The sequence below is a fragment of the Camelus bactrianus genome, chromosome 13 (assembly GCF_048773025.1).
Source record: "Camelus bactrianus isolate YW-2024 breed Bactrian camel chromosome 13, ASM4877302v1, whole genome shotgun sequence".
Taxonomy (NCBI): domain Eukaryota; kingdom Metazoa; phylum Chordata; class Mammalia; order Artiodactyla; family Camelidae; genus Camelus; species Camelus bactrianus.
The window spans coordinates 26,347,897-26,373,421 of record NC_133551.1 but is presented as its reverse complement, the minus strand read 5'-3'; the positions used below and the strand labels follow the sequence as shown (position 1 = coordinate 26,373,421).

The following is a 25,525-nucleotide window of genomic DNA, read 5'->3' as shown; positions in this document are numbered from 1 at the left end:
CAATAGAGATTTTATTATCAAACCTTAAAATAGTAGCAATTCATTTACTTCAACTGTTTTTAAGATGTTCACATCTGATCCCTTTGGGGAAATACTTGTATTGCAGTGAAAACCCCATGCATTATGCAGCACACACCCTCCCAGGTCACCTGATTCTGGTTCTGTAGGGACTCAACCTTTTGCTGCATTTCAACTATTTAACAAGTTGTAGGTGATACTAAGGCAAACCATTTATTGTCAATAAACACATAAATAAATTCTGTTAGTTTAAGTTTCAACTGAATTATTTTCCTTATTCTGGAAGAAGCCAGTTTTGCCTCTGTTAGCATATCAATTTCAATATTCTTGGTCTGTAAATGTGCCTGTTCTTTGGATTGTCCTTCTATCTGGTTGTAACATCTTAGTCCTTCATTAATAAATTAGTGTGCTCATTTTACATGTGTATGAAAGTTATGCTTTTCATTTTCTTTCAAACCAGAATGATGTTCACAGGATTTGCATTATATTTATATTTTGGCAACAAAATACAAATGTATTCCTTAGGTTGTATATAGTTTAATTTCTAAAATTAGAATCTTTCTCTTGTTCTACTGCCCCAGCACAAACAGATGTGCATATAATTAGTATTTTGATATAAATTGGCTCAAACAACATTGCTTAAGATTAAAATCAGTATTCTATTGTGAATTTTAAAAAATGTGTGTATATATTCTGCTCTCCATCTCCCTAAGAATTCTGTTGATTGCAGAAGCCTGGGAAGTAGTCTTAGTGGATTATTCAAAACTTGCCAAATCTTTTGCAAAATGCTGTATAAAAAAGATACATATGATTATGACAAGATCCTCCATTGGTTGTGATGGACCTAATATTACCAAGGGCTGTGTGTCCAAAGGCAGTTGCACCCAAAAAAGTTTTAGATGAGATGTATAATGTGATTTGTCTTTAAACCACACAGCAATGGAGGCATTGGAAAATAAAGGGATGGCATTAAAGGAAAAAAAAAGTCTATGTATAAACAAAGTTACTTATATATAAATGTACATATGATCTTTTGTGAAGCTAGTAATGTGATCATATCTATTTCTAAGACAGCTCATGGAAATTCATACAAATTGGGAGTATTTTGTTCTGCACATTTGGCTCAAATCTGCCACTTAGTAGAAGTGTAATCTTCAGAAAAAGACTTAAAATTTCTGAATCTCATTTTCATCATCAATGAGACAATAATAACATTTTAAAGTGCATTTAAAGTTGAGTATTAATGGCTGCTAAAATACTCTGCCATGGTAAAATTCAATGTAGAGACTGCTGTGGCCCGTCTGTCTCTGAGGTGGAGCGCGGTTCTGATTGCAGGGCTTCAGGGAGTCACGTTAGCCTTAGGGGGACTGTGGGAGGAGCTTTTAGGGAGAAGGCTGAAAACCGTTCCTTCTTTCTTATTCTCCAGGAAGATTAGAAAGTATTTATTTGATTCATTTGCCAACTTTTTCTTTTTCTACCAGGTATGTCAATTCCTAAATACTTTCATCAAATTTGGGATTATTAGGAAAAAACGCCTATGAACGTGAAGGTAAATGCTTCTTAGGAAGTTCAGGGGGAGTACGTTGACACTCTGGTGTTTGAATCCAATTCCATTATCTTGAATGAATTATTCTTGGAAATTTTTCTCTTAAAATTCTTAATTTCTGCCTACTAGGCAAAAGCAAGTAATTGTTTTCCAAATACCTGGATGTCATTTTGGAGTATCTGTGTTTTGACCTATTATGTTCAGAGAAAAATGGTTCTACTTCATATGTTAGTTTTCAGGGTCTGAGAGTTGATGCTTCTGTTTCCATAGGATTGTTTGCAGAATAGAAATTACAAATGGAGAAATAATGAGCCAGTGGGAAAATCAGATGTTTATTAGTGTGTATTTTCATTCTCTTTTGGAAGGGAAGGGGTTTGGTAGACACGGTTTTCCCAGAATAGCAATAACACCCATATTTCAAAATAGCTTATTACACCAAGTATGTTTTTCATGGTTTGTTGTTTTATTTATCTACCATATTGTTCTCTTTTACTTGGTTGATGATCATAAACGGACAGATTTGGAGGAGAGGGCTTATTAAATCATTCATTTGGGGTGGCTCTCATTTGCATATTATAGCAGTCACAAAGTATGGGCTTTCAGCCAAATTACGTTTTGTTTGGAAAGCAAAGCATTTTTACTGAAATTGTATCGAAATGTCTTGAGGTGGAGTGTGTACTCCCTGTTCTATACCCAGCTGTGTTATGAAATTGTCCTATCTGCCCAACATCTATAGGCACTGGAATTTTCAGATGTTTAGCCTATAAAACCAACAGCATTTCATCATCAGTGTCTGTTGCTAACTCTAATGTATTTCAGCTGGCAAAAGTCCTAAATAATTGATTTAAAAAAAATCTTCCCAGAAAATTTCTTCTTTAGACTAGATATAGTTCAGCTTGTCAAACCTTTTGGGAATCAGCAACAGAGAGAAAGGCTACAAAGTGGATCCCTTTTAAACTGTAGCATCTAACATTTTCACCCTATTTGGCTTTGGAGTACCTGAAAGATGTGAGTCTGGTACAGAGGATGCAGCAGGAGATGAAGAAGGGAATAGAGAAGTATGTTTACTATTTCTTCCTTTTTTTCTCTTAAACTAATAGTGCTTTCAAATGAGTCAAATACATATTTTAATTGATAAACTGACTTTATATTCACCTATTGGAAACAGTACAACATATTTCACATCAGATTATGAAATATGGATGTTTTACTAAAAGACAGGAAGAGCTTGTTCCAGTCTTTAAAGTAAATACATATTCAAAGGATCTTAAGGCATACCATTTATTCATATTCATATCTATTGAAATACTGTACATCCACATACTTCAATAAATAGTTAAAAACCTGACCTCTTTTTAAATCATTTCTGAATTTCAAAAAACAATTTTTATTGAAAAGATTAAATAGGTAACTTTTGGCTGTGTCACAAAGCTAAGCACAATGGATAAATTAACAATAATTCAGTAAATTTGATCAATATAGATGATTGGCTTTGATAAATTTCTCAGAGTTTTCTGAGTTCACACACTGGGGTATTTATGTATATATATATATATATATATATATATATATATAGTCCTGAATTATCTGGGTAATCTTCTCAGTTCTCCAGTCTACTTTCTAGATATAGCTTAAATGTTATGATGAAACATTAATTTCTCAGTTAAGCTTAAATTCTCCCCAAAGTGACTTTAAGTTTGACATTCTCTCACGCAAATCTTTTAGTGTCCCCCCAAAACACAATAGTGTGATCTGGGCAGTACTTTTTGTTATATAATTGGAACTTACTAGTGTAACAGGACTTATGTTTCAAATGGGATCATTGTAAAACATAATTACACCACTTGCAGTTAAATCAAGAATGCAAATGAATTGAGTCAACTAACCTAAATATTCAGTTCTTCCCTCCCTCCTTCGTTCCTTCTTTTTCTTCCTCCCTTCTTCCTTCTTTCTTGTTTCCTTCTCTCTTTACTTCCTTCCCTTTTAAAGCTTTTTCTTTTCTTTCTATTCTCCTTTCTCAACTACTCTTTTTTTTTTCCTTTTTCTTTCTTTGAAAAAAATTCAGGGGCAACAAAAGGAGTCCCACAAATGAAACCCGTGGAAATATAATGCTGAAATGAATAGCTAGAAAAAATTGTTATAGATCAAAAGATAAATCAGTTTCATAAAACTGCTATTCTGAAACTGCAACAATCTTGTACAATCAGGACTGATAAAATGGAGTAATCAGACGTTTCTTATGTCCGTAAATGTAAAATCATCTACTTGAACATTATATGCAATACATTCACACAAAAAAGCAAATACTGTAGCCTTATTTGAACAATATTGAACTCATAAATACTCGTGATTTCACTCTGTCCAGGGGCCTAACAACTAGGAATGCTGCTTGATACAGAAAAACATAGTGAATACCTCCTCTATTTAAAAATGTCACTCAAGAAAGTCTCTTCTAACATAAAGGCAAATACATATAGCTACTGAGCTATGACTGTACTTCTGTCACATTCTATGGGAAAAACACCAGACTCCACAAATTCGGAATCATGACAACACTTTGAACTAATTATTTGGTTCATCCATAGTTTATACCTCAATTTACCTCACATTTACCCTACAAACCTTACAAAGAGGAGGTATTTTTAACTCTAGGAAAGTGGTCACTGTGTAGGATGCATTCTTGATCTGTTTCTTTCTCCCAAACAATGGTACTGATGGTTAACACTTTTGTGGTAGCACCACTATTTCTAGTAAGTAGATTATTATGGAGTGTGCCACTTTAAAGCTGCAATACACACAAAAAGTATTTTGTAGCTTACTCACCAATTCCACAAAGAATATTTTTTAAAAGCAAATCAGTGATAATCAAAGTTAAAATGCCATATGTGTTTAAAAAAAAACCTTTCTTAATATATCAGTCAAAATAATGTAATAAATTATTACAGTGAACATTTAATAGCATTCTATATTATTGCCATTTGTGGAAACTTTGTTTATGCCTCCTCATTCAGGATTCATATTTCTAATTAAAATAGACTTATGGTGTACTTTGGGACTAAATTTTACTTACGTTTCTTTCAGAGCAAGATATTAGCTATCTTAAATATGTACAACCTCTGTGAAATCTCTTGTTTCTAACTAAATTAGTAGGTTTGTGTTGTTATTATGACTTGCAAAAGGGAACTATTTGCAGAAATTTCTCTAGGTATAGTGAAATTGGTAACATCATCAAACTTGCAAAATGGCTTTCAAGGCTATGGTCTTTCTTTAGTAAAGAGTAAAACCATCAAACTATTCTTGTAATATAATACTTCTTAGAGTAAAACAGCATTTTCCTCCAAAAATGTAGTTTTCATTCTTTATGACAGAAATAATTTAATATCTATGATAATTTAATAATTAATATATTTTAAGATATTCCTCATCACTGGTGTCTTGTCATTTGAACACAGCTTACATATATCATGTAAGAAGAAAAAAGCATGGTAATTTTTTTTTTCTTTTTGGTCTTTCTTGTTTGAGTTGACATGGCTATAGAGAAAGATTTTACTGCAGAATTAGTTATTTCAGAGATTGCTTTGCTGCATACCAGCATGGAATATTTGTTACACTATATTTTGGAACTTTTAAAAATATAACATGCATACCAAACTATCGATTGAGTGATGTTTTCAGATGGAAAATATGCAAAATGCTCCTGTCCACAGGAACACTATATAGATCATACCTGCCACAGAACCAAATTAATTTTGAGCATACCGACTCATGTAATGTTAGGTCATTGGACTTTGTGTCCTTTTTGACAAACCATCTTAAAAACTTTGGTCTGGAATAATGAAAGGAAAGATGCTGTATTGCGAGGCAATCCCTTGGATGGACTGTGCTATCATTTTAAAGGGAATTATTTCCCAAATGGATCTAACATTTAGCTACAACTAAAGAAATCATATAGTAAATTTACCTGTACTTTGATAGTTAAATTGTTTTTCATCACAAAACTGAGTTATCGTGGGGCAAAATCCTCAAAACCCTACTGGTAATGAGGGAAGAGATTTTTTTTTTTTTTTTTTTTTTACAGTCCGATAGCTCCTTCGTTCTTTATAGACAGGATGTAGTTTATATTGTTGTTTATTTTTGCTTTCAATTTGTAGAATTTGGCAAAAACACTTGCATTAGTTGGAGATGAAGAGGAAATGATTATTTTCTGAAGGCACACCCATGCTGAACTTACAGGGAAGAGAAGCAGGGCCGCAAAGCCAGTTATATTACAAGGCTCATTCCTGACACCTGAATATCATGCGAGCAGAAAAATCTAGATATGTTATATTTTGAAGAAATGATCTGAAGGCAATATTATTTGCTTTTTTATCAAAAAAAGAAAAAAATGCATCTTTGTAAATGTGGATTGACTCTTATTGAAACAGGGAAATGAGTGCTTGTATCGCAGCCTTAAAGAATCACATATTCACTGCAATATTCGTTTTTTGTAAACTACAGCCTGCAACCTAGCAGACCATGACTGAATGCTTTTGAAAAGTTGTAGATTACAAACATGAAATCACAATTAATATCCTCTAAAAGTAATTTCAGAGCTTTCACGTCTTAAAAAAAGGACAATGTGTACTGCTTCACAAGGTAATGTAGCTAATCAAAAAAAGAGTAGAATTAAAGTATTTACATAATGAGCAATTCTACAGAAGGCGATCATCCCCATGTAAGCACTGCTGATTATATCCCACGCTGCTTTTAACAAACTGTACCAGATTGGATCCAGCCATCAGCACTTTCAGAGAATCCTTAAAAGCCTTTTATGGGTCTTTAAATTTATTGTAGAATGGCATTCTTCAGGTAGAGTATGCTGGTGAAAGAGGACAGTGTCAACACAAGGTACCAGCAGGAGAAAAGAACGTCAGCGCTCCCGGTAATTCCATACTGGGCTGTACTTGGAGCTGGAAAGAAATGGAAAAGAATAAATCAAAATCTAATTTGTGTCTTTCAAGGTCTTAACAATAATCAAAAGGCAACCGGGCGTACTGGGGAGAACACTGGCGTTGGAGTCAGACAGACTTAAGTCACACTTGGTTCTGCTGGATGACGACGTGTGGCTCAATGGACTAACCTCCCTGAGCTTCAGTTTTCTCTCAAGGGCACAATAGAAATAAGACAATCCACCTGGCAGGGCTGCAGTGAGAACTGGACGTGAAGCACATGTAGCACATTGCAATGGGCTGGACCCACGCTAAGCACCCAATAAACAGCGACTAACATTATTGTTATTCCTATATGCATTGTAAATATTTATATTAGTGGACAATATTCATTTATGTGTATATTTTTAATTTATTTTTATTGAGATATAAATGACCTATAACATCGTGTAAATTTAAGGTGTACAACAGTGTTGATTTGACACATTTATATTTTGCAATATGATTACCACCATAGTGGTAGCTAACACCTCTGTCACATCACATAATTATCATTTCTGTGGTAGGAACAATTAAGATCTATTCTCTTTGTAACTTGAAGGTTACAATACAGTATTGTTGTCCATAATCACTATGCTGTGCATTAAATCTCCAAAACTTATTTATCTATTGCAAGTTTTTACCCTTAAACAATATCCTTCCACTTTCCCTATCTTTCCAGCCTCTGGTAACCACTAATCTACTCTGTTTTTATAAGTTCTGCTTTTTTAGATTCCACATCTAAGTGATATTATACATATATACATGCATCTATTTGTGGATCTATTTTATTGGCCAAATACTATACTAAATGCTGGAAAAACAAAGTAGAGATTCTCTCTACCAATCTTTTCTTTTTTTTTTTTTTTTTTTTGAGGAAAGGAAAGATATTGAAACTCCTAGGAATATTACAATTGCATATGCAAACTGCAGTACACAGAAAATTTGTGTATTTAAATTTGCCTGGGTAAGGGAGGGATGTTTTAACAGAGGTTTTTACCAAAGGGGACCATCATTTGGGTAGAGAAAACAAGATGTTCAAAGGGATGAGGAAAAGAGCGAGCATGGCATGTATTCTAGGATCTAAAAGCAGGTAAGTCTTGCTGGACTATGAAGTTTGAGGACTGGAGTGGAGAGAACTGAAACTCTAGGCAGAGAGAATGACCTCAACTGTAATGAAAAAAGGTTTAGCTTTTTATACTGAAGGAGATATTGGAGAATTTGGAGCTGTTGAATTGTATGATTACATTTATACATCAGAAAGATCACAGTTTTATATATAGACAAGCTCATCTGGTACTTGGCTAACAGTCAAGTTGAATTTTCACTGAGAGAGTTCACCTAGAGATTCACCAAGTTTGGGATACTGTGGGAGTCTACAGAATGGATTCCACTTTGTTCCACAAGAGGACAGTTGCCTCTTTGAATGTGAATTTTATTGTGTTCCAGAAATTGAACATCGCAGGCATGTTCAGCTTTGCTTGAGACTGATTCTCATTTACCCTAAGAATAATAATAGTAATAATAAAAAGCTCCGCCAACGTACTTTTAACTGCCTTTCTTAATGAAACCTAGATTTCAAGCACTGTCTCTTGGTAGAATAATGTAATTAAAAAAATACTATTTCACCCCCAAATTCGTAACTCAAATCCAGGAGCAGTTTCAGTCACACTGAGTTTGAATTACCAGCAGCTAGTTTTTAATGGGACTTTCGTCAATGACTATATTTCCATGTTACTGGAAGAATAAATTACATTGTTTACGACTCTAAGAATAAAAGGAGATGAAAGATACATTGGTCTCTGCCAGCAGGGAGCTTCCTTGGCATTACAACAGGTTGATTCCATGTGAGTGAGATTCAAGGGCTGAGACTACCACTCTTTAGTAAACACGGAGCAAAATCAACTATTTGATGCTTCTGTTTGCGTCACAAATGAGTTTTAAACAATGAGAAAATGATGAAGAAAGTAAGTCTATTGTTGAACAGATAGCTTTTCAAGTTTTGATATATAAGGAGTCTAATTTAAAACCACGAAACTCTTTTAATTATTTCCTCTTGTTCGAGACCTAGTAGGATGGGGTTTTTTTTAATATAAATAAATATTTAATTGGTCTGTTACCTTCTCAATGACAGCTACTTCAGAGTTATTTTTGCTGTTGTTTTGGAAGAATCTTGAGTGCAGTAAACCCAGTATAATAATAAAGGACTAATAACAAGCAAAGCACATAAAATGACTTCATAAATAAGAAATAGATCTTAAAACCCAAGTACACAAAGCAAAGATAATATTTTTATTATCATGACAAATTAAATAGTACATGAAGTGGGTAGAGTATAAAAGACTCTCAAAACTTCTTATTTGTCCTTTAAAATGCACTTTTGGGACAGTCTTTCCTGAGCCCCTCTCCTTCTCCAACATGCTGAGCAGACTACCCTATTGTGTCATTAAGTCACAATATATATTCCTTTTTATGCATACTGCGTTGCAAATATTTGTGTACATATCTGTTTCTCTCACCAGACTGTAAACCCTCCTAGGTCATGTATTATTTATCATCGGGTTTCCGGACACAAAGTCTGTCAAGGTCTAGTACATAGTGGATGCTCAAGAGATATCTGTTTAATAAACAATTCAATTAAATACATAAATAGGTCAGTGTTAAAAGAAATATATCTCTCCTACAAAATAGAATCTCTTCTGAAGCAAGCCACTCATCTATAAACTAGAGAACCTACCAATTTGTTCTTTCATTCATTCATCAAATATGTATTGAACTAGGTACTAGGAACTGTACTAAATGCTGGGAATACAATATCTAATAAAGTAGGTAAGGTCTTTTCCTTACTCAGTTTCATTTATCTCTATATATACTCCTTTTTATCATATACCTTAAATGCCATCTTTCCCCCCAATGTGCCTTATCTTCTACTCAGCCTCCTCTTGTCCTAGACATGAAAAATGTCTATCAATAATGTACTTAAAAATTAAATATTACTTTGCAATTAACAGTATATTTTTCCATGGATATCTCAAATGGGTGTATTTTCTAGTTGTTTGTGAATGCAACACTTCCATTAGTCCTAAAATAAAGTAGGAGCCTATTGCTGCATCATTAGCTTGCAATTATTATAGAAAATGGTCTATAGAATATAGAGTAGCTACAATTAGTGGGCCAAAAAATAAAAACCAAAGTTAGTTAAGAGAATGTGAGGTCAGATATCTAATGCCAAGTCATATATCTTAAAAATCCCACATGACAAATTAATTTGGTATTATATTTAATATTGAATTTACATGTTTATTGTATCATATTTACATATCTGTCTTTCCCCATTAGACCAAGAATGGCTTCAAGTCAGGATTTATTATGTATCTTTTATCATTGGTACAGGAAGTGGAGTATGATACTTGGTAAGTGTTCAATACATATTTGTTGAATGATGTTAAGGTTCATATCCATTTCCAATACTATCGCCATAAACACATAAGCGGACACAAATCTTGATTTCCTTTTTCAGAATAATACTGTCTTTCATGATCCATATTTTATTTTCTTCCCTCCCTACTTTTAGGCTCATTCTTACCTTCTAAGACCTGTACAGAGTCGGAATACCTTCCTTTAGCATTTGAGCAGGACCAGGAAGATAGATCATGAGGCAGATTACATAAGGCAAGAGCATGCATTGAACTCTGTAGCACCATCCTCTTACAGAAAAAGGGAGTGTAGATGAATCCAGGGCTCCCAAATATAGTCCTGAATTTCTTAGGAGACATCCAGCTGTGCCTCTGGAATGGTCAGATCTGTTGTATGTTTCCTGCCATGTTTTTAGTTGCGTGTGAATATCGTTCTGCGGCTCATCCTGAGTAACATTAGGAGGGAGAGGGTGTGTGATCACAGGTGTAGCTGGGCTGCAGTGAGGGGTTTGGTTTCCTTCTGAGTGATATGAGAAGCCATAGGGTAGTTTTATGCAGAAGAGGCTAACTGATATTTTTAAATATAAGCTTGACTTTTCTTCGGACAGTAGATTGTACTAGCGTGGGCAAGAGTAGACGCCTACATTTGCCCCAGAGCTTCAGAGGTCTCCACTGCCTGTTGAGGGAAGCCAAAGTTGTGTAGCTCAGCACTCAGGGACGTCTGTTATCTGGATCCAGTCAACTTATCCAGACTCAGACACACTCTTATCTCCACGCACATGGGCCATTTTCTAAACATACAGAGTATTTCCAGTATTCCCTGTCATTTGCACATGCTACATCCTTAAGCCTAAATGGCCATCCTTCCCATTCTCCTTCTCCACCTATTCAAAGTCCTCTTCTTCCCTAAAGATCTAAAATACCATCTCCTCCATGAGGCCCCCCCAATCTCTCTAATATTAATTGGTAGCCTCCTGGTTACACCTGATTTCATAAATCTTTCCTTTTTTATAAGAAATTCTATATAATATATAATATATACATACTATATATGTGTAGAAAGATATATATATATATATATATAAAAAATCCACTGGACTATAAGCATATTGAAATTATGTAATGTTCCTCCTTGTCATGTGTGTGTTTGTATCTTATATCAAATATGTTTAACAGGTGTATATTGAATTAAATGTGCAAAAATATTCCTAAATATGCGTTTGTCTAATTGAAGGTCATTTTGATGAAGTGCTCTATTTCAGTAGTTGTTTCTGTGATATCTTGCTTTTAAAAGGCAAAGTGTCGAAGGGGGAAACTGTTCCATTTCTTTCCTACTACCTATTTCATTGTCTTTGGTTTCGAGGAGAAGCAGCAAGAAAGATGTTTAAATTGAGAAGGAAAGGAGAAAGAAAAGGGAAGGGTGAAGATTTAAAACAGAGAGAGAATGAGAATACTCAGCCTTTGAGGAATGTGTTAGATGCTTTCAAGTTCACCACTTTATTGAAGAAAAAGAGAAAGAAGGAATGAAATGAGGTATGTCAGGAAGGCCACTTCGGTGTGGTTTATAGATGAGAATTTAGAACAAACAACAGAAAAGGCTGGTTGTTATTCTTCCCATTTCCTGAGTAAAGCTAAAGGCATTCTAGTTTAAGATAAAATGTGCATTGTACATGGACTGTAGATCCGGATGAGCTTGGTTCAGAGTCCAGCTCCACCTCGTTCTACCTGGACTAACCTAGGCGCGTTTCCTAACTGCTGAGTTCAGCATTCTCATCTGCAAATGAGGATTGGTAGTAGCTCAAAAGTGATCATCAAGATTAAATGTGTCGGTATGTTTAAAGCACCCAGTATAGCATCTAACGCACGATAAACACTCCCTCAAGTGTTAGCGAAACGCTCCTCATTTGCTCGTTCATTTAGCAAATTCAGTGTGTGCTACATGCGAGGCATTCTCTGAGTCACTGATCAAAACAGAAATGGCTCTTGTCCCCATAGAGCTTTCTCTTTAGCTTGAGATGTTTTCTGTAGAACAAGCATATTTTACTTCATTCTTCATCTACACGTGGTTAAGTCAGTGCTCCTCTGGTCTTACAAGGCTGTCTCTCCATTTTATTTTACAGAAATATTCTCTTCATTATCTTGGCTTCTTTCAGAGGACTTTTATTTAATGCCAGTTACTGCTAGATAATTGTCCAGTTTCTTTTGGTCTGCAGGCTCCTGGAAGGCAGGGAGTATGACCTCTTTGAGTTCTTCTTTTTCCTCCCTGTTTCCCCAAGGGGAACAGTATGGTGCATGGCTGTGGGAGTGGTTTCATGGCTGAGCTGACGCCAAGTCTGGTTTCAGAGAGGCTCTCGGGCATGAAGCAGAAGTGTGTGGGCTGCGTGTAGAGTCCAGGCCTTTGGGATTTCTCCCAGTTGCCAACAGGAAGCTCCAATCTGAGCTTTAATACATATCTTACATCTTGTCTAATTATGATTATCACTCCCAATTACTTACAGCTGCTGCATATTATTTTCAGTCTTGGCAGTTTCCCCTTGTATTGCTCCAGTTTTTATTTTTAGGAAAAAGCAAATGTAACTGTGAAATATTTAGTTTGGTATAATACCAATTACTTGCCTAGGCAATTTCCTTAAATTACTCAAGTTTTAGCTAAACTAGCTTTGAGTCATATTTTTGAGACTCTTGTTGCAATCTTAGGTGGAGTTATTTAGCTACAGTAACTTCGCTTCTGTAAGAAAAACCTGGCCTCAACTTACATTTTACTGAGGAAGCGTAAACCTTAATGGGAAGTGAATGATTTACACCTAAATTAGATTTCAAATAAAAGAAAGTGATTAACATGGATTCAAAATAGAGTGCATATTAGTTTACTGAGAAATTATGCACCATTGATTCAATCCAAAACAGTGCAACTCTGTCTCATTACATACAGTGGGAGGAGTTTGCTTGAAAGATGGTTTAATTCTCTCTTTAGCAATATCCACCCCTTAATACCAGCAGCAGGTGTTAGGAATAAAACACCAGAGGCTCAGATCACACCTACATTTTTTGTATCACTTAATTCTGCCTAAACACTGGGTGGAGACGAGAGAAGGAGAGGAGGCCCGGGATGGGATCTGCTTTACAACCGGATGCACAGCTTTTGATTATAGCGTTTGGATGAATTGGGCAAGTCTCAGCACCGGTGACATCATCTCATTATTCCTTCCTGTGCTATTTCTTGTGCAATAAAATGGCCCACGCCCTAAGATGGGATGTACTGCACTAAAGACCCAGCACAAACCATGTCTTCTCATTTACCATCTCACACCCAGGGATCAGAGGTGTCTGGGGGGAGAGCTTTGTTTGTGTGGATACCACTTGTTCCCATACTGCAGACCCTCCAGGAGCTGCTTCTTCCCCCAGGCTTGGGCTTGGGAAATGCCTGAGTGGCATGGTTGTCCTGTGGTAGGGCTACCGATGTATAGATTTTCCTATTATTTTACTCAACACCCCTGTATTGTGCTATACACTGTTTCATGGAATACAGAAAAACAAACATAGCCTCGTCCTCTTCTCAAGCAGTTCTCTGACCTGTAGAGTAAGGCATAACTTGTGAGCCCTACCACGGCTAGCGTCACTCGACTTTGGGAAGAGAAAGGATTGGATAAATGACTTCTAACTCCTGCCAGTCAGCCTTCTTTTTTATCTCCTTTGGAAGGAGATAAAAGTGCACATTAGTGCACTTTTCTCAAATGAGAGGCCTAAGGTTATAGAAATCCATATTTAGATACATATTCTAACAAAAATGTTTACTTTTTCATTTGTCAAAAACCAAATGCCTATCTTCAGGAAGTTCCAGCATCTTTTACAAACTGAGCTTTCACAAGCATAAACTTATAAGATAATTATTTTCACATAAAAGATCTTTGTTTTGTGTTACACACGATGAGCAGAATGGCCAGGAAACTCACACCACTCCTTTCTCTTTCTGACTCGTGGAATTCCCTGACAGTTTGTTCTTAGCAACTGCTAAGCTGTTTCTCTGGCAGACCATCATCCTTGAATCCTTTTCTGCCTGCAAAATAGCCATTTTGCCAAAGTTCACAGTAGACATTCCCATTTGCTCAGCGTCAACTATATTAGGAATTTTAAACATATATTTGTCTCTGTTATTACCTATATTCAGAAATCTGCCTACTAGTAGATAAACACCTTTTTTTCTGCAAATAGCCAGATGAAACTCTCTTGAGACTATTACCTCTAATTTGAGTGAAAGAGAAAAAGTAAGCAATCACCCAAATAGAAACAAATTCTGCTGCCTTTTTTCTGTCTTCCACAGTCACTGAAAAAAATTGTGAAGCCTGTATTATTCATCAGTATCTTTTAAGTTTGTCAGATATTTTTGTTTATTCTATTTTTGGCAAATCAGAAGTGATTTACATGAATCTATAGTCGCTCTGTTTTGAAATGTGTTCCCAAGAGAGGCAATTTTGTCTAACCCGAAATGGTTCTTTGCACTTGGGCAAAGTCCAGTTATTCGTTCCAGGTTGGTTTGCAAATGGGTTTCTTTGTAAGTGTCATTACATGTTTCGTGTACCTGAGGGTGGAAGTGTGGAAATGTGTTTTTAAGACTGGCTTTGTTGGTGAACACATACACAAACACACAACACAAACTGCCTTGACTATATAGATTTTAGTCTGGCCCTTTAAAGCATCGTCTAGCTGAAGAAAGAGGGTTTTACAGAAATAAAAATAGAAACCCAGCTGTGTTCTTAAGGTCACTAATAGTCACTGCCATCAGCTGTATCATCAATGTGACATTGCTAGTGTGGTAAAAAATGGGTGAAATTGCAAACCGGTAAACATTTTCGCAAGTTGAAGGAGTTTGTAGGATGATATATGTGGAACTATATGAGTGTGAAATTATTTTAGTTTTTATGTAAGTGTTTCAACTTAAAACTTTTATGATCAAATTCTCCTGTTTATTGAATTGTATTCTTTTCAGCTTTTGCATTAGGAAGGTTATCCCAAACCAGCTTCTTTTCTGTTATTCTTTATCAGTGTTCCTTTAGCATCAAGGATAAAGAATCTCTTAAGGTTTGATTATCTTTTTTATTTTCTGGAATATTCCATTCACCTTCCAGTTTTTTTCTTAGCTTTTCAAATGCAATAAAGACCAGTGATTATCTGGCCCTGTAGTTCTGATTTACTTAAATTGTTCCACTTGTTATGCCGCAGATTGATTTTCAGTTATTCTCAATGATTCTCTAATCACTGCCATTATATTTTGGCTATTAAAAAAAAAAGAACCTTAATAAAATCCAAATGCCTTTGTATGGAATTCAATACCATCTTTCCCAAAGCTACCTCTCCAGCCCTCTGGCTGGCTGCTCGCTTAACGGGCAGGCACCCAGGGCCCGGAGGCGCTCCATTCTCAGGATGTGCCCAGGCCTTTGCCTCATTTGCAGATTAGCTCACACTCTGCCCTCATTCGGAACAGGCTTCTGCAGCTCTCCAGTTGGAAGAGTTACCCATCTTTCAATGCCCGTCTCAAACGCAATCTGCTCACAAAGTTAGAACCTGCCAGAACTCTAAGGGGTACTGAGGACCCTTTAGTGCAAACCTTCACTTCTGTAGCTGAGGAGTTGAGGCTGGTGGAGATTGAATGACATGCTTAAGTTTAGAGGCAAAAATGGTGACAAGCACTCAGGTACGCTGAATCTCTGTGCTTCCACTCCCACGTGGAACTACCAGCTAGCTCTAGTTGGCAGTCATCTGCCAGCTCCTCTGTTCTCCCACAGCCGTTTGCTTTTACTTACACCTTACCACTCTGGTGTCCCTCTCTTTCAGTGGAGTTTAAGTTCCTTGAAAACAATGGTCATATTTCATTTACTTTTGTACCACTCACAGGATTTGATGAAGTGATTGGCACTGTCAGAATATTTATTACAGAGAACTACTGGTTAATTATTTTAATTTCTGCAGTTCAGCGAGGCTTCACTATAAAGCTCAAGAAGAAGAAAGCAGCATTATGGACAAGGTAATATCATCAGTCAACAATCCAGGACTGGAAAACTTTGACTACCACTGCAAAGGGAGGTCAGTTCTAGTCCATTGAAAGGAAGAATCTTGTATTCTTTGATGTCTCTGAAGACATCATACCATAAACAAACAGTTAGACACACACACACACACACTCACTCACTCCAAGAGAACCATTAAAGAACCCCTCTTGTCTGTAATTCCTATCTGAATTTGTTAGTTATGGATGGAGACCATATTTGTAACAATCAAGAACACCACTGCCCGCTTAGCACCTCTGTGCCTGTTTTCTCCAGCTGATCAAAGAGGACAAAAATGTTTTCCTCATAGTGTTGGTGTGATAGGTAACTGAGCCAGCTAGGTAAAGTGCTTAATGCAGCACGAATTTATGTGTTCATTAAATGGTAGCTTTTAAGATGCATTAGTATTTATACAAGATATACCAATGTACCTTGGCCCAAAAAGAAATATCCAGTCACATGTACCTCAAAGTCCTATACCTGTGAAATGGTAACCACGCCAACAATATGCTCCTTGTAAAAAGCACGGCTCTAAAGGTACAAATCAGAAAATTCATTCATTAAACAAATAATGCTTGAGTACCTATACATACTTACTGAGCATTTACTATGCCCAGTGAGCTGTTCTGTGTGCTGGGGTACAGTAATCTCTCTGAGTACTCTAAATAGATCACAATACTCTGAGCAAAGTGCACCCTTTAAACCCCGGGCTGCAATTCTTGTTTCTTCTACTCGGAATCACCCTCTTCCACTTCCTGCCAATTTTCCAGCTGCTATAGAACATATTTTTCCTTCTCCTTAAGAAGCTAGTTCCAGGGTTACCTCTATGATAACTTACTTGACCCTTTAACCATTACTTGCCCCCTCCCTTGAATCTCCTTTGCAATGTTGTGTTAGTTTCTAGTGTACAGCAAAGTGATTCAGTTAGACACAAATATATTATCTTATGTATTCTTTTTCATTATAGGTTATTACAAGATATTGAATGTAGCTCCCTGTGCTATACAGTAGGACCTTGTTGTCTATCTATTTTATATACAGTAGTTTGTATCTGCTAATCCCAAACTCCTATTTTATCCCTGCCCCTTCTTTCCTGTTTGATAACCATGAGTTTGTTTTCTGTCTGTAAGTCTATTTCTGTTTTGTAAATAAGTTCATTTGTATCATTTTTTAAGATTCCACACATAAGTGATGTCATATGATACTTGTCTTTCTCTGTCTGACTGACTTCACTTAGTATGATAATCTCCAGGTCCCTCCATGTTGCTGCAAATGGCATTATTTCATTCTTTTCTATGGCTGAGTAGTATTCCATTGTATGTATATACCACTTCTGCTTTATCCATTCATCTGTCAATGGACATTCAGGTGGTTTCCATGTCTTGGCCATTGTAAATAGTGCTGCTATGAACATTGAGGTGCATGTATCTTTTCGAATTAGAGCTTCCTCCAGATATATGCCAGGAATGGGATTGCTGGATCATATGGTAAGTTTATTTTTAGTTTTTTGAGGAATCTCCATACTGTTCTCCATAGTGGCTGCACCAATTTACATTCCCACCAACAGTATAGGAAGGTTCCTTTTTCTCCACACTTTTTCCAGCATTTATTGTTTGTGGACTTTTAATGATGGCCATTCTGACTGGAGGTTATCAAAACTGTGTCCATTGCCACTTCATATTTCCCGGAGTGCATGGTGATTTGCACATAGTAGGTGTGCAATAAATTAATTTTGGATAAGTAAATCAATGGAAAGTAAACAGTTATCCTATCACTTTGCTTCCACTTTTCTTGGCTCACGATAATTCAGTTGCATCACTTTTATGAGGTTGGTATTAATTATACTGTTACCAGGCATATACCCTTAAAAATGAAAAAGGGGTCTTAAAATCTTAATTAAATCTGATAATTTTTTTCCTCATAGATTTTATCCCAGAAATATTATCCACTGTTTCACACTATCATCATTTTGGGTTTTGCCACACCAGCAACATTGCCTAATGAAAGTTCTGTCTCCTATTGTATTTCTTAAATATTTTAAAGCACTCATGGTTCTTATATTTTTATTATGACTTCAGCTATAAAATACTCCTCCCCCGACAATATCAAAATGCTCTTTTCTTGGGTGTCCAGCTTGCCTTACATTTTCTGCCCAAGGTGATCCAACTTCTAAAATGGGAAAATGGGATATAGAACTTCTATGAAAGGAACTTGGGGACATGTACACAAAAATCACACTTCAGGGAATTCTTATCCGAAAGATGGCCTAGCAAAGATGGAAAAAAAAAGATGAATACATTTGCATTGTGTTTCTAGCAACGAAAATATTCTGCAATCTGGATTCATGTTGATTATAAAGTATGATCAGTGATTTTCTTTCTAAGAAATAAAGACAATACACTGCTTATAATTTCCCTGGGACACTAATCAAGGTATTTTAGAAGAAAGGTGGGAATTTTTTCAACTATTACATTAGAAGACCTTAGCTCTGCCTCACTTAGATATTGCAGATTTGGCCACTTACATTACTATTTGAAAGAGTTTTTGACTGTAACTGAAATAAGACTTCCTGGGCCTGCACTGAGAAGTTCTTCAGTCTATCAGCTGAGAAGTTTATATCCACAGTTCCTTTGATCATAAAACACTAGGAGAAGCCTTGTCATTTCTTAAGACAAAGAAAGTCTTTACTGAGAGATTCCTCTACTTTAGCAGTATTTTCAGTTATTCTTAACCTAAATATATACTCTTAAACCTCAAACTGGAAAACCAGTCTTAGATACGTTATAAAATGAGTAACTTCAGAGTAACTGATTTTTATAACAGTAATCACATTTATTCAGCAAATTCTTACTGAGCATCTCCTCTGTGATAGTCATTGTGGTCTGTTGATTATACAAAGACGAACAAGACCTAGTCCTGGACCTTGAGGAATTTACAGTCAAGTTGAAACAAAACATTCTACTCTAGAAGAAAAGTGATGATTTTCACCAAATCAGATATTAGAATTCCAGGGTTAAAGAAACTTTGAAACTCTATTAGCCTTTGTCAAAGTATAATCAAATCCGAAATCTAGTTAGAGAAAGAGGTTTTAGGGTTATGTCATTTTAAAGCCAGAAGGGACTGAGGCCTACAGAGGAAAGAGCTACACAGGGAATTAATGAGAGTTTCTAGACTTTGAGTCTGCTGTCCTTTCCGGAACACTGAACTGCCCACGTTAATTTATTTAGTATCTTGTTTCAGGTTTTTATAACTCTCACTTGCTTATTAATATTGAATGTATCAAATACAACCTTAAAATGTTTCTAAATATAATATGATCAAAATAATTTTATAGTCTAGTAAATTATACAACAGTTACATATCACTTTAGTCACGGCAACCAATAAGATACAAAATGAATTTGTTCTATATACGTGGTAACAGTGACATGATTATTTTGAAATATCAAATGTTTGAAATAATTTCCAAGATCTATAGCTGGTATATGTTTCATTTATATCTCTCCTTATGTGTTCAACTTGGACTTTTTTCATCTATCAAGCATATGAAGCTCATAATATTTCTTTTCTTCTTTTTTCTTTTGCCCTGACTTAACACATTTTACTGACAAAACAAATCACTTGGCCATACTTATCTTCAAAGCAGGTGGAAAAATGCAGTCCTCCCAAGCTCTCAGAACAAGCATAATCAAGATATTTGTCTAATAGCCTTAATGATTACAACAGTGCACCCTTACAGTCAGCAAATATTTGGTTCACTCTTCTTGCCACATGCAAAACATTCTTGCTCCTCCTATGAGCCGTTTTTAGTCAAAAGAGAGAGCTATTCCATGTATCTTTTCTCCCCCAGTTTTGCTGAGAAATAATTGCCATACATCACTGTATATGTTTAAGGTATATGACCTGATAGCTTGATTTACATATGTTATAAAATGATTACCACAATAGGATCAGCTAACATCCATCTTCTCATTGTTAATTTTCTGAGGATCTTCCAAAGTTTTTTTCCATAGTGACTATACCAATTTACCATCCCACCAACAGAATACAATGGTTCCTTTTTCTCCACATCCATGCCAGCATTTGTTATCTCTTATCTTTTTGATGCTGGCCATTCTAACAGGTGTGAGGTTCTATCTTGTGGTGGTTTTAATTTGCATTTCCCTAATAACTAGTGATCTTGAGCATCTTTTCACATACCTCTTTGCCTTTCATATATCTTCCTTGGAGAAATGTCTATTCAGGTACTTTGCCTATTTTTAATTGGGTTATTTATTTTTAACTTTTAAACTAGAGATGTGAGTTATGCACCACTATTGTAGAATCTAATTATGACTATGTATTTACCATTACCAGTGAGATTTATGCTACCTGTTTGTGTTTTTATGATGTTAATTTACTGCTATTCAAATAACTCCCTTTCGCATTTCTTGAAAGCAGCTTTCCCTCAGCTTTTGTTTGTTCAGGGAAGTCTTTATTCTTCCTTCATTTCTGAAAGATAGCTTTGCTGAGTGCAGAATTCTTCATTTACAATTATTTTCTTTCAATATCTTGAATATATCACCCCATTCTCTCCTGGTCTGAAAAATTTCTGTTGAGATATCTGCCAATAATCTTCCGGGGGTTCCCTTGTATATAATTTCTCTCTTTTACTGATCTTAAAAGTCTTCCCTTGTCTTTGACTTCTGAAAATTTAATTATAATGTGTCTCACTATAGCCCTATTTGGGTTCAAACTATTTGAGACTCTTTGGGCCTTATGGATCTGGCTGCCCGCTTCTCCTCCCAGGTCAGGGACGTTTTCAGCCATTATTGTTTTAAGCATCCTTACTGTCCCTTACTCTTTCTCTTCTATTTCTGGATTTCCCTTCTTGTAAATATTGTCTCTTTTCATTGTGTCCCATAATTCCTGTAGGCTTTCTTCACTCCTTTTTTCATTCTTTTTCCTTTTTGCTCCTTTTACTGGTTAAATTTCCAGGGTCCTGTACTCCAGGTTGCTGATCCTCTCTCTGCATGGTCATGTCTACTTTTGAAACTCTGTACTGAATTCTTCAGTTCAGCTGTTGTGTTTTTCAACTCTCAGATACCTGTTCGTTTCTGTTAGTTTTGATGGTTGCTATTTCCTTGTCAAACTTCTCATTTTGTTCATGCATTGGTTTCCTAATTTCATTTAGTTGTCTGTGTTTTCTTACAGTTCGCTAAACTTTCTTAAGACGATTATTCTGAATTCTTTCACAGTTCACAGATCTCCATTTCTCTAGGGTAAGTTATTGGGGCTTTATTAGTTTCCTTAGGTGTTGTCATATTTGCCTGATTTTTCATGATCCTTGATTCCTTACATTTGAGTGATGGGGTCCCTCTTTAAACTTTTGCTTTGGCAGAGAAAGGTTTTGACCAGTCAGTTTGGGTGTACCTGCTGGAAATGTCTTTGAGTAGGTAGGGTTCGCTTTAGGGTCTATTTTGGGTGAGACAACCCTTTGAGCTTTGAGGACGGGGACTGGGGAGTGTTGCACTGGCGGAGAACACTTGGATAGGACTGCTGGCTTGGTTCCCTACCCAAGAGAGGCTATAAGATGTGCTCCGAGGTTCCCTGAATTCTCTGGTCAGACTTACTAGTTGGTCAGTAATATATTTAGTAATAGGTGGGGCTGTGAATTAGTCTTCCTGCCCTGCCCTATACAAGTTGTTGTTTGAGGGCCTGAATCAGGCCGAGCGTGCCCTGAATTCCCTGGTCACGTGAGACCACCAGTTCTGCTCCGCGCTCAGGGAAAGCTGTGGGCTGTGCTCTCTGCTCAAGTGCCTCTGCACACAGGACTGCTGGATGGGCTGCATAGCTTCCTGTGTGCTCTGGTTAGGTTCCCTGGCTGGGCAGGTTGAAGGCCACATTCAGTGATGAGCACGGTTATGAATTAGATTCCTTGCCCAGGCTCAGCAGGAAAAGCAGTTCTAAAACCAGTAAGCTCTTTGTTTTCTTAACTCGAGCTGACCCACACCCTGAGTTCCCTGGTCGGATGGGGTTGCTGGCTTTGCTCTGTAAACTGTTAGCTCTGCCTGCCCTTCTTTTGGCTTGAGCTTTGCTGGGCCACACAGTTTCCAGGTGTTCTCACCAGCCCTCCAGGTCAGATAGGACCAAAGACACAGTGGGTGGGGCTATGTCTAGACTATGTCTTGATTCACCAGATTCTCAAAGGCACACATAAAATCTGAAGATTATTTAGAACATCCTTCCATAAAATGCGGGGTTTTTGTTTTTCAAGTGAAGGACCAGCTTCAGTTTCTTATTCATGCTTGGGGTCAGGACTTTAAAACTTAAAAAATGAAAACGGGATTAAAGGAACCATAAATTCTTACCAGAGAGCAAAGCTTTGTTTAAAGACAAGAAATGTGTTATTTTGTTTTTAATGCAGTAACATTTCTCCACCTTCCTGGTATACCGATATCTGAAAGTAATTGCTAATGAAATCAGAAAGTTGCACTTAAATACATGTGTTCTGATACACATTTTCCATTTCACACTAAATTTAATTATCACAATTAATAAGAAAATGCAGCATCATTCTAATGGTCAAAAAGAATTTCTAAATCCCTTGTAAGCTTATGTGTAGAACTTAAGGAAAGCAACCGTAAAGTCATCTCCTTTCTTATTTATTCTTAGAAACATGTCTTACTGTAATAAGGTTTGGGCTACATAATTGCACCTGGGTGTACTTTTTAAATTTTAAAATTGGAAAAGACAGATGATTATTTTCTCCCTTCACCAAAAAGTTACGAGATATTAAATGTTAATCTCTCATTGTTACACAATTTTTTTTTCCTGAAGATAAAGGGATATAAAAAGAATGTAATAAGCACTGTGCATGTTCCTACTAATCTTACCAGAATCTCCCCCTATATTAAACTAGTTCTTGTCTATCCTATTTAAACTATTCTTGTGATATTCGCATATGAGCAAGATGAGCCTTTGCTAAGTTTAAGCATTATGGCAGCTGTCAGCTTATAAAGAGTAATAGAGCAGCTTTATCCACATGTGAATCAGGAACAAGAAACTCACCAATAATACAAACAGAGTTTTTCACTAAGCAGAATTCCTGTTTATTACAGAGCAATAATAATAAATTTTTTGAATTTCAATTTAACATTGAAAGCAAATCCCAGTTCCCCCGTCTCTCTGATGCAGCTGGCTTCACTGTGCATAATGTCTGATATACAATGGCAGCATCTATTGCTACAGAACTGGTTTATTTGTGTATTGAAAACTTCATTCAAATTTGTATGGTTTAGAATGTTCAATGAAATGCACAAATTGAGTAGTTCAGTATTTCTTAATTTGTCATCATGATTTTTATATGTTTTCCTTCTTTATGACAAACTTAATGCCATTTTTATCTCATAGGAAACAACGTGACAATTCCCATGAAATTTCAGTCTGATGCTAAAGGTAGGGACCGAGGTCAAGCTCGAAGTCATTTACAGGACCATGAACACTGCCTTAGACTAAATCTGGGCTTAGCAGCTGCAGAAAAATAACTCATGGAAAGCCTTGTTTTATTATTTGCTGACAATTAAATGCAGTATCATATGAACATATTATGAAAGGGATTTTGTAAGTGAGAGGGAGTGGCTGGGAAGAAGCAAGGTGAGTGGTGGAAATGACACTGAAACTTAAACAATGTTGGAGGGAAGAGTCATCCACCTAGGGGGACTTCCTGATTGAAAGCAACAGCAGAAACACAAACATATTGAATTTAGAGCTTTGCAAATGCATCTCTTCATGTCGGGTATTTTGAGTCCTCTTCTATTCCTAGGTATGTTTACTAAATTATATGAATCCAGTAATTCCAATTATCCTTTGCATATCCATCCTAAAGTGCATTTTATACCATTGGATTGCATTTGGATTTGTTTTTAAGTTACAGAAAAGAAATCTTGAGTCAGTAAATGTGGTTAGATCTCCAGGTCACTGAATCTTGAAAGAAATAGATTTAAAAAGCTTTTTTAAAATAAGGAAAAATGACAAAACTCTGGGAAGAAAAAGTTGAATGTCACTATTTCTTAGGTGCTAATTAGAGATGTGTTTAATTGCATGTTGTTCATTTGAAGATACTACCTTTTGATCACTTCACAGGTAGGTAGCGAGCATTGGTCCTTTTCCAACTGGTTAGACGTGATGCTGGGAAAACTAGACTCTTTTACCTGACATAGATAACTTACTGTTTTAATTCCTGAGGTGACATCTTTCCAGTGTTAAATACAGACCAGAATAACAATTGTATTATAATTATCAACATTTGGGCAAGGCATGTAGAAGACTGCCCAGAGTACTGTTTTGTTTTTTTTTTTTTTAAATAATTCTTCACTTCATTTAGTTCTCTGATTACATAATTATGCCCTTTTTTTTTTCTTTTGCAAAGTAAATTGCTTTAGGAAAATTTTAGTAAAAAGAATTAAGACCTTCAACAAAATACTGATGTACTGTGAACCTCAATTTTCTGTCTGTAGGATGGGGTTGTTAATACCCATAGGTCACGGAGAGTGCTAGAGGAGATAACTAGTTGTCACGTATAAATCAGTTTGTAAAAGCAATTTTGTTCCAGGGCATAATTTTCAGGTGCTGATAATCAGATCTTTAAAGAAAAAAAAAGTCTCTCTTAACTTGGTTGTCATTTGTTAAACAAAGACTAGGATATCTTCGGGTGGTCAGTCAACTCACTCATGGCCATGAGGTGAACTGTAATGGCCTCAAACTAACTTCTTCAGGTAAAATGAAATTCTATTCACTTGGAGGCTCAGTTTTATCTACCAGTAGTTGATGTGGTGAGCTATCTGACTTCTAAAAGTGTCTTTTGTCAGTCATTCATTCATGCATGCATTTATGGATTCATTTAAGAAATATTTATTCAGTACCCACTCTGTACAGAATTGCTGGGTATCACAGGTACCCCTACCCCATCTCCCAAGATTCCTATCCCCTGGTTGATCAATCAAACACTAATTTGGTATTACTGTGAAAGGAATTTGCAGATGTAATTAAAGTCCATGTTAGTTGACCTTAAAATATGGAGATGATCTGGGTGGGCCTAACATAGTCTCACGTCTCTTTAAAAACAAGCAGTTTTCTCCACTGGTGGCAGAAGGTGACATCAAGAGACTAAAACCTTGAAGGGGATTTGACTTGTTTGCTGGCTTGAGGATGGAGGGGCCCACCTGTTAAGGAATAAGTGATCTTTAGAATCAGAGAGCAGCCTCTAACAGCCAACAAGGATATGAGACCTCAGTCCTACAATCACAAGGAACTGGATCCTGACAACAACCTAAAGAAACCTGAAAGTGGATTCTTCCCTAGCGCCTTGTGGATGCCCTGATTTCAGCCTTGTAAGATCAGACAGAGAGAACTGTTGAGCCATATTGTACTCCAAGATTACAGAACAGAACTGTGAGGTAATAAATCTGTGTTGCTTTTAAACCACTGCATTCATGGCAGTTGTTTGCTACAACAGAAAACAAAAGCAATCATTGATCTTTCATATTGTGACATA

The 25,525-nt window shown here is 36.3% G+C and overlaps 1 protein-coding gene and 1 long non-coding RNA gene across 5 annotated transcripts in view; one reads left to right on the top strand and one right to left on the bottom strand.

The window, feature by feature from the left end:
* Nucleotides 1-25,452, top strand: part of LOC123619270 (uncharacterized) — a 243,719-nt gene extending 218,267 nt beyond the window's left edge. For 3 of the 4 annotated variants that reach the window (XR_006727827.2, XR_006727826.2, XR_006727829.2), the window contains 2 exons: nt 21,184-21,251; nt 23,383-25,452. This is a non-coding gene — a long non-coding RNA (uncharacterized LOC123619270). The remainder of the gene's footprint in view (nt 1-21,183; nt 21,252-23,382) is intronic. The other variant, XR_006727828.2, reaches the window with a different exon arrangement.
* Nucleotides 1,878-25,525, bottom strand: part of NEGR1 (neuronal growth regulator 1) — a 779,253-nt gene continuing 755,605 nt past the window's right edge. The window contains exon 7 of the mRNA XM_010963404.3: nt 1,878-6,513. Coding sequence (XP_010961706.1) covers nt 6,389-6,513 — 125 coding nt within the window. The 3' untranslated portion in view covers nt 1,878-6,388. The remainder of the gene's footprint in view (nt 6,514-25,525) is intronic.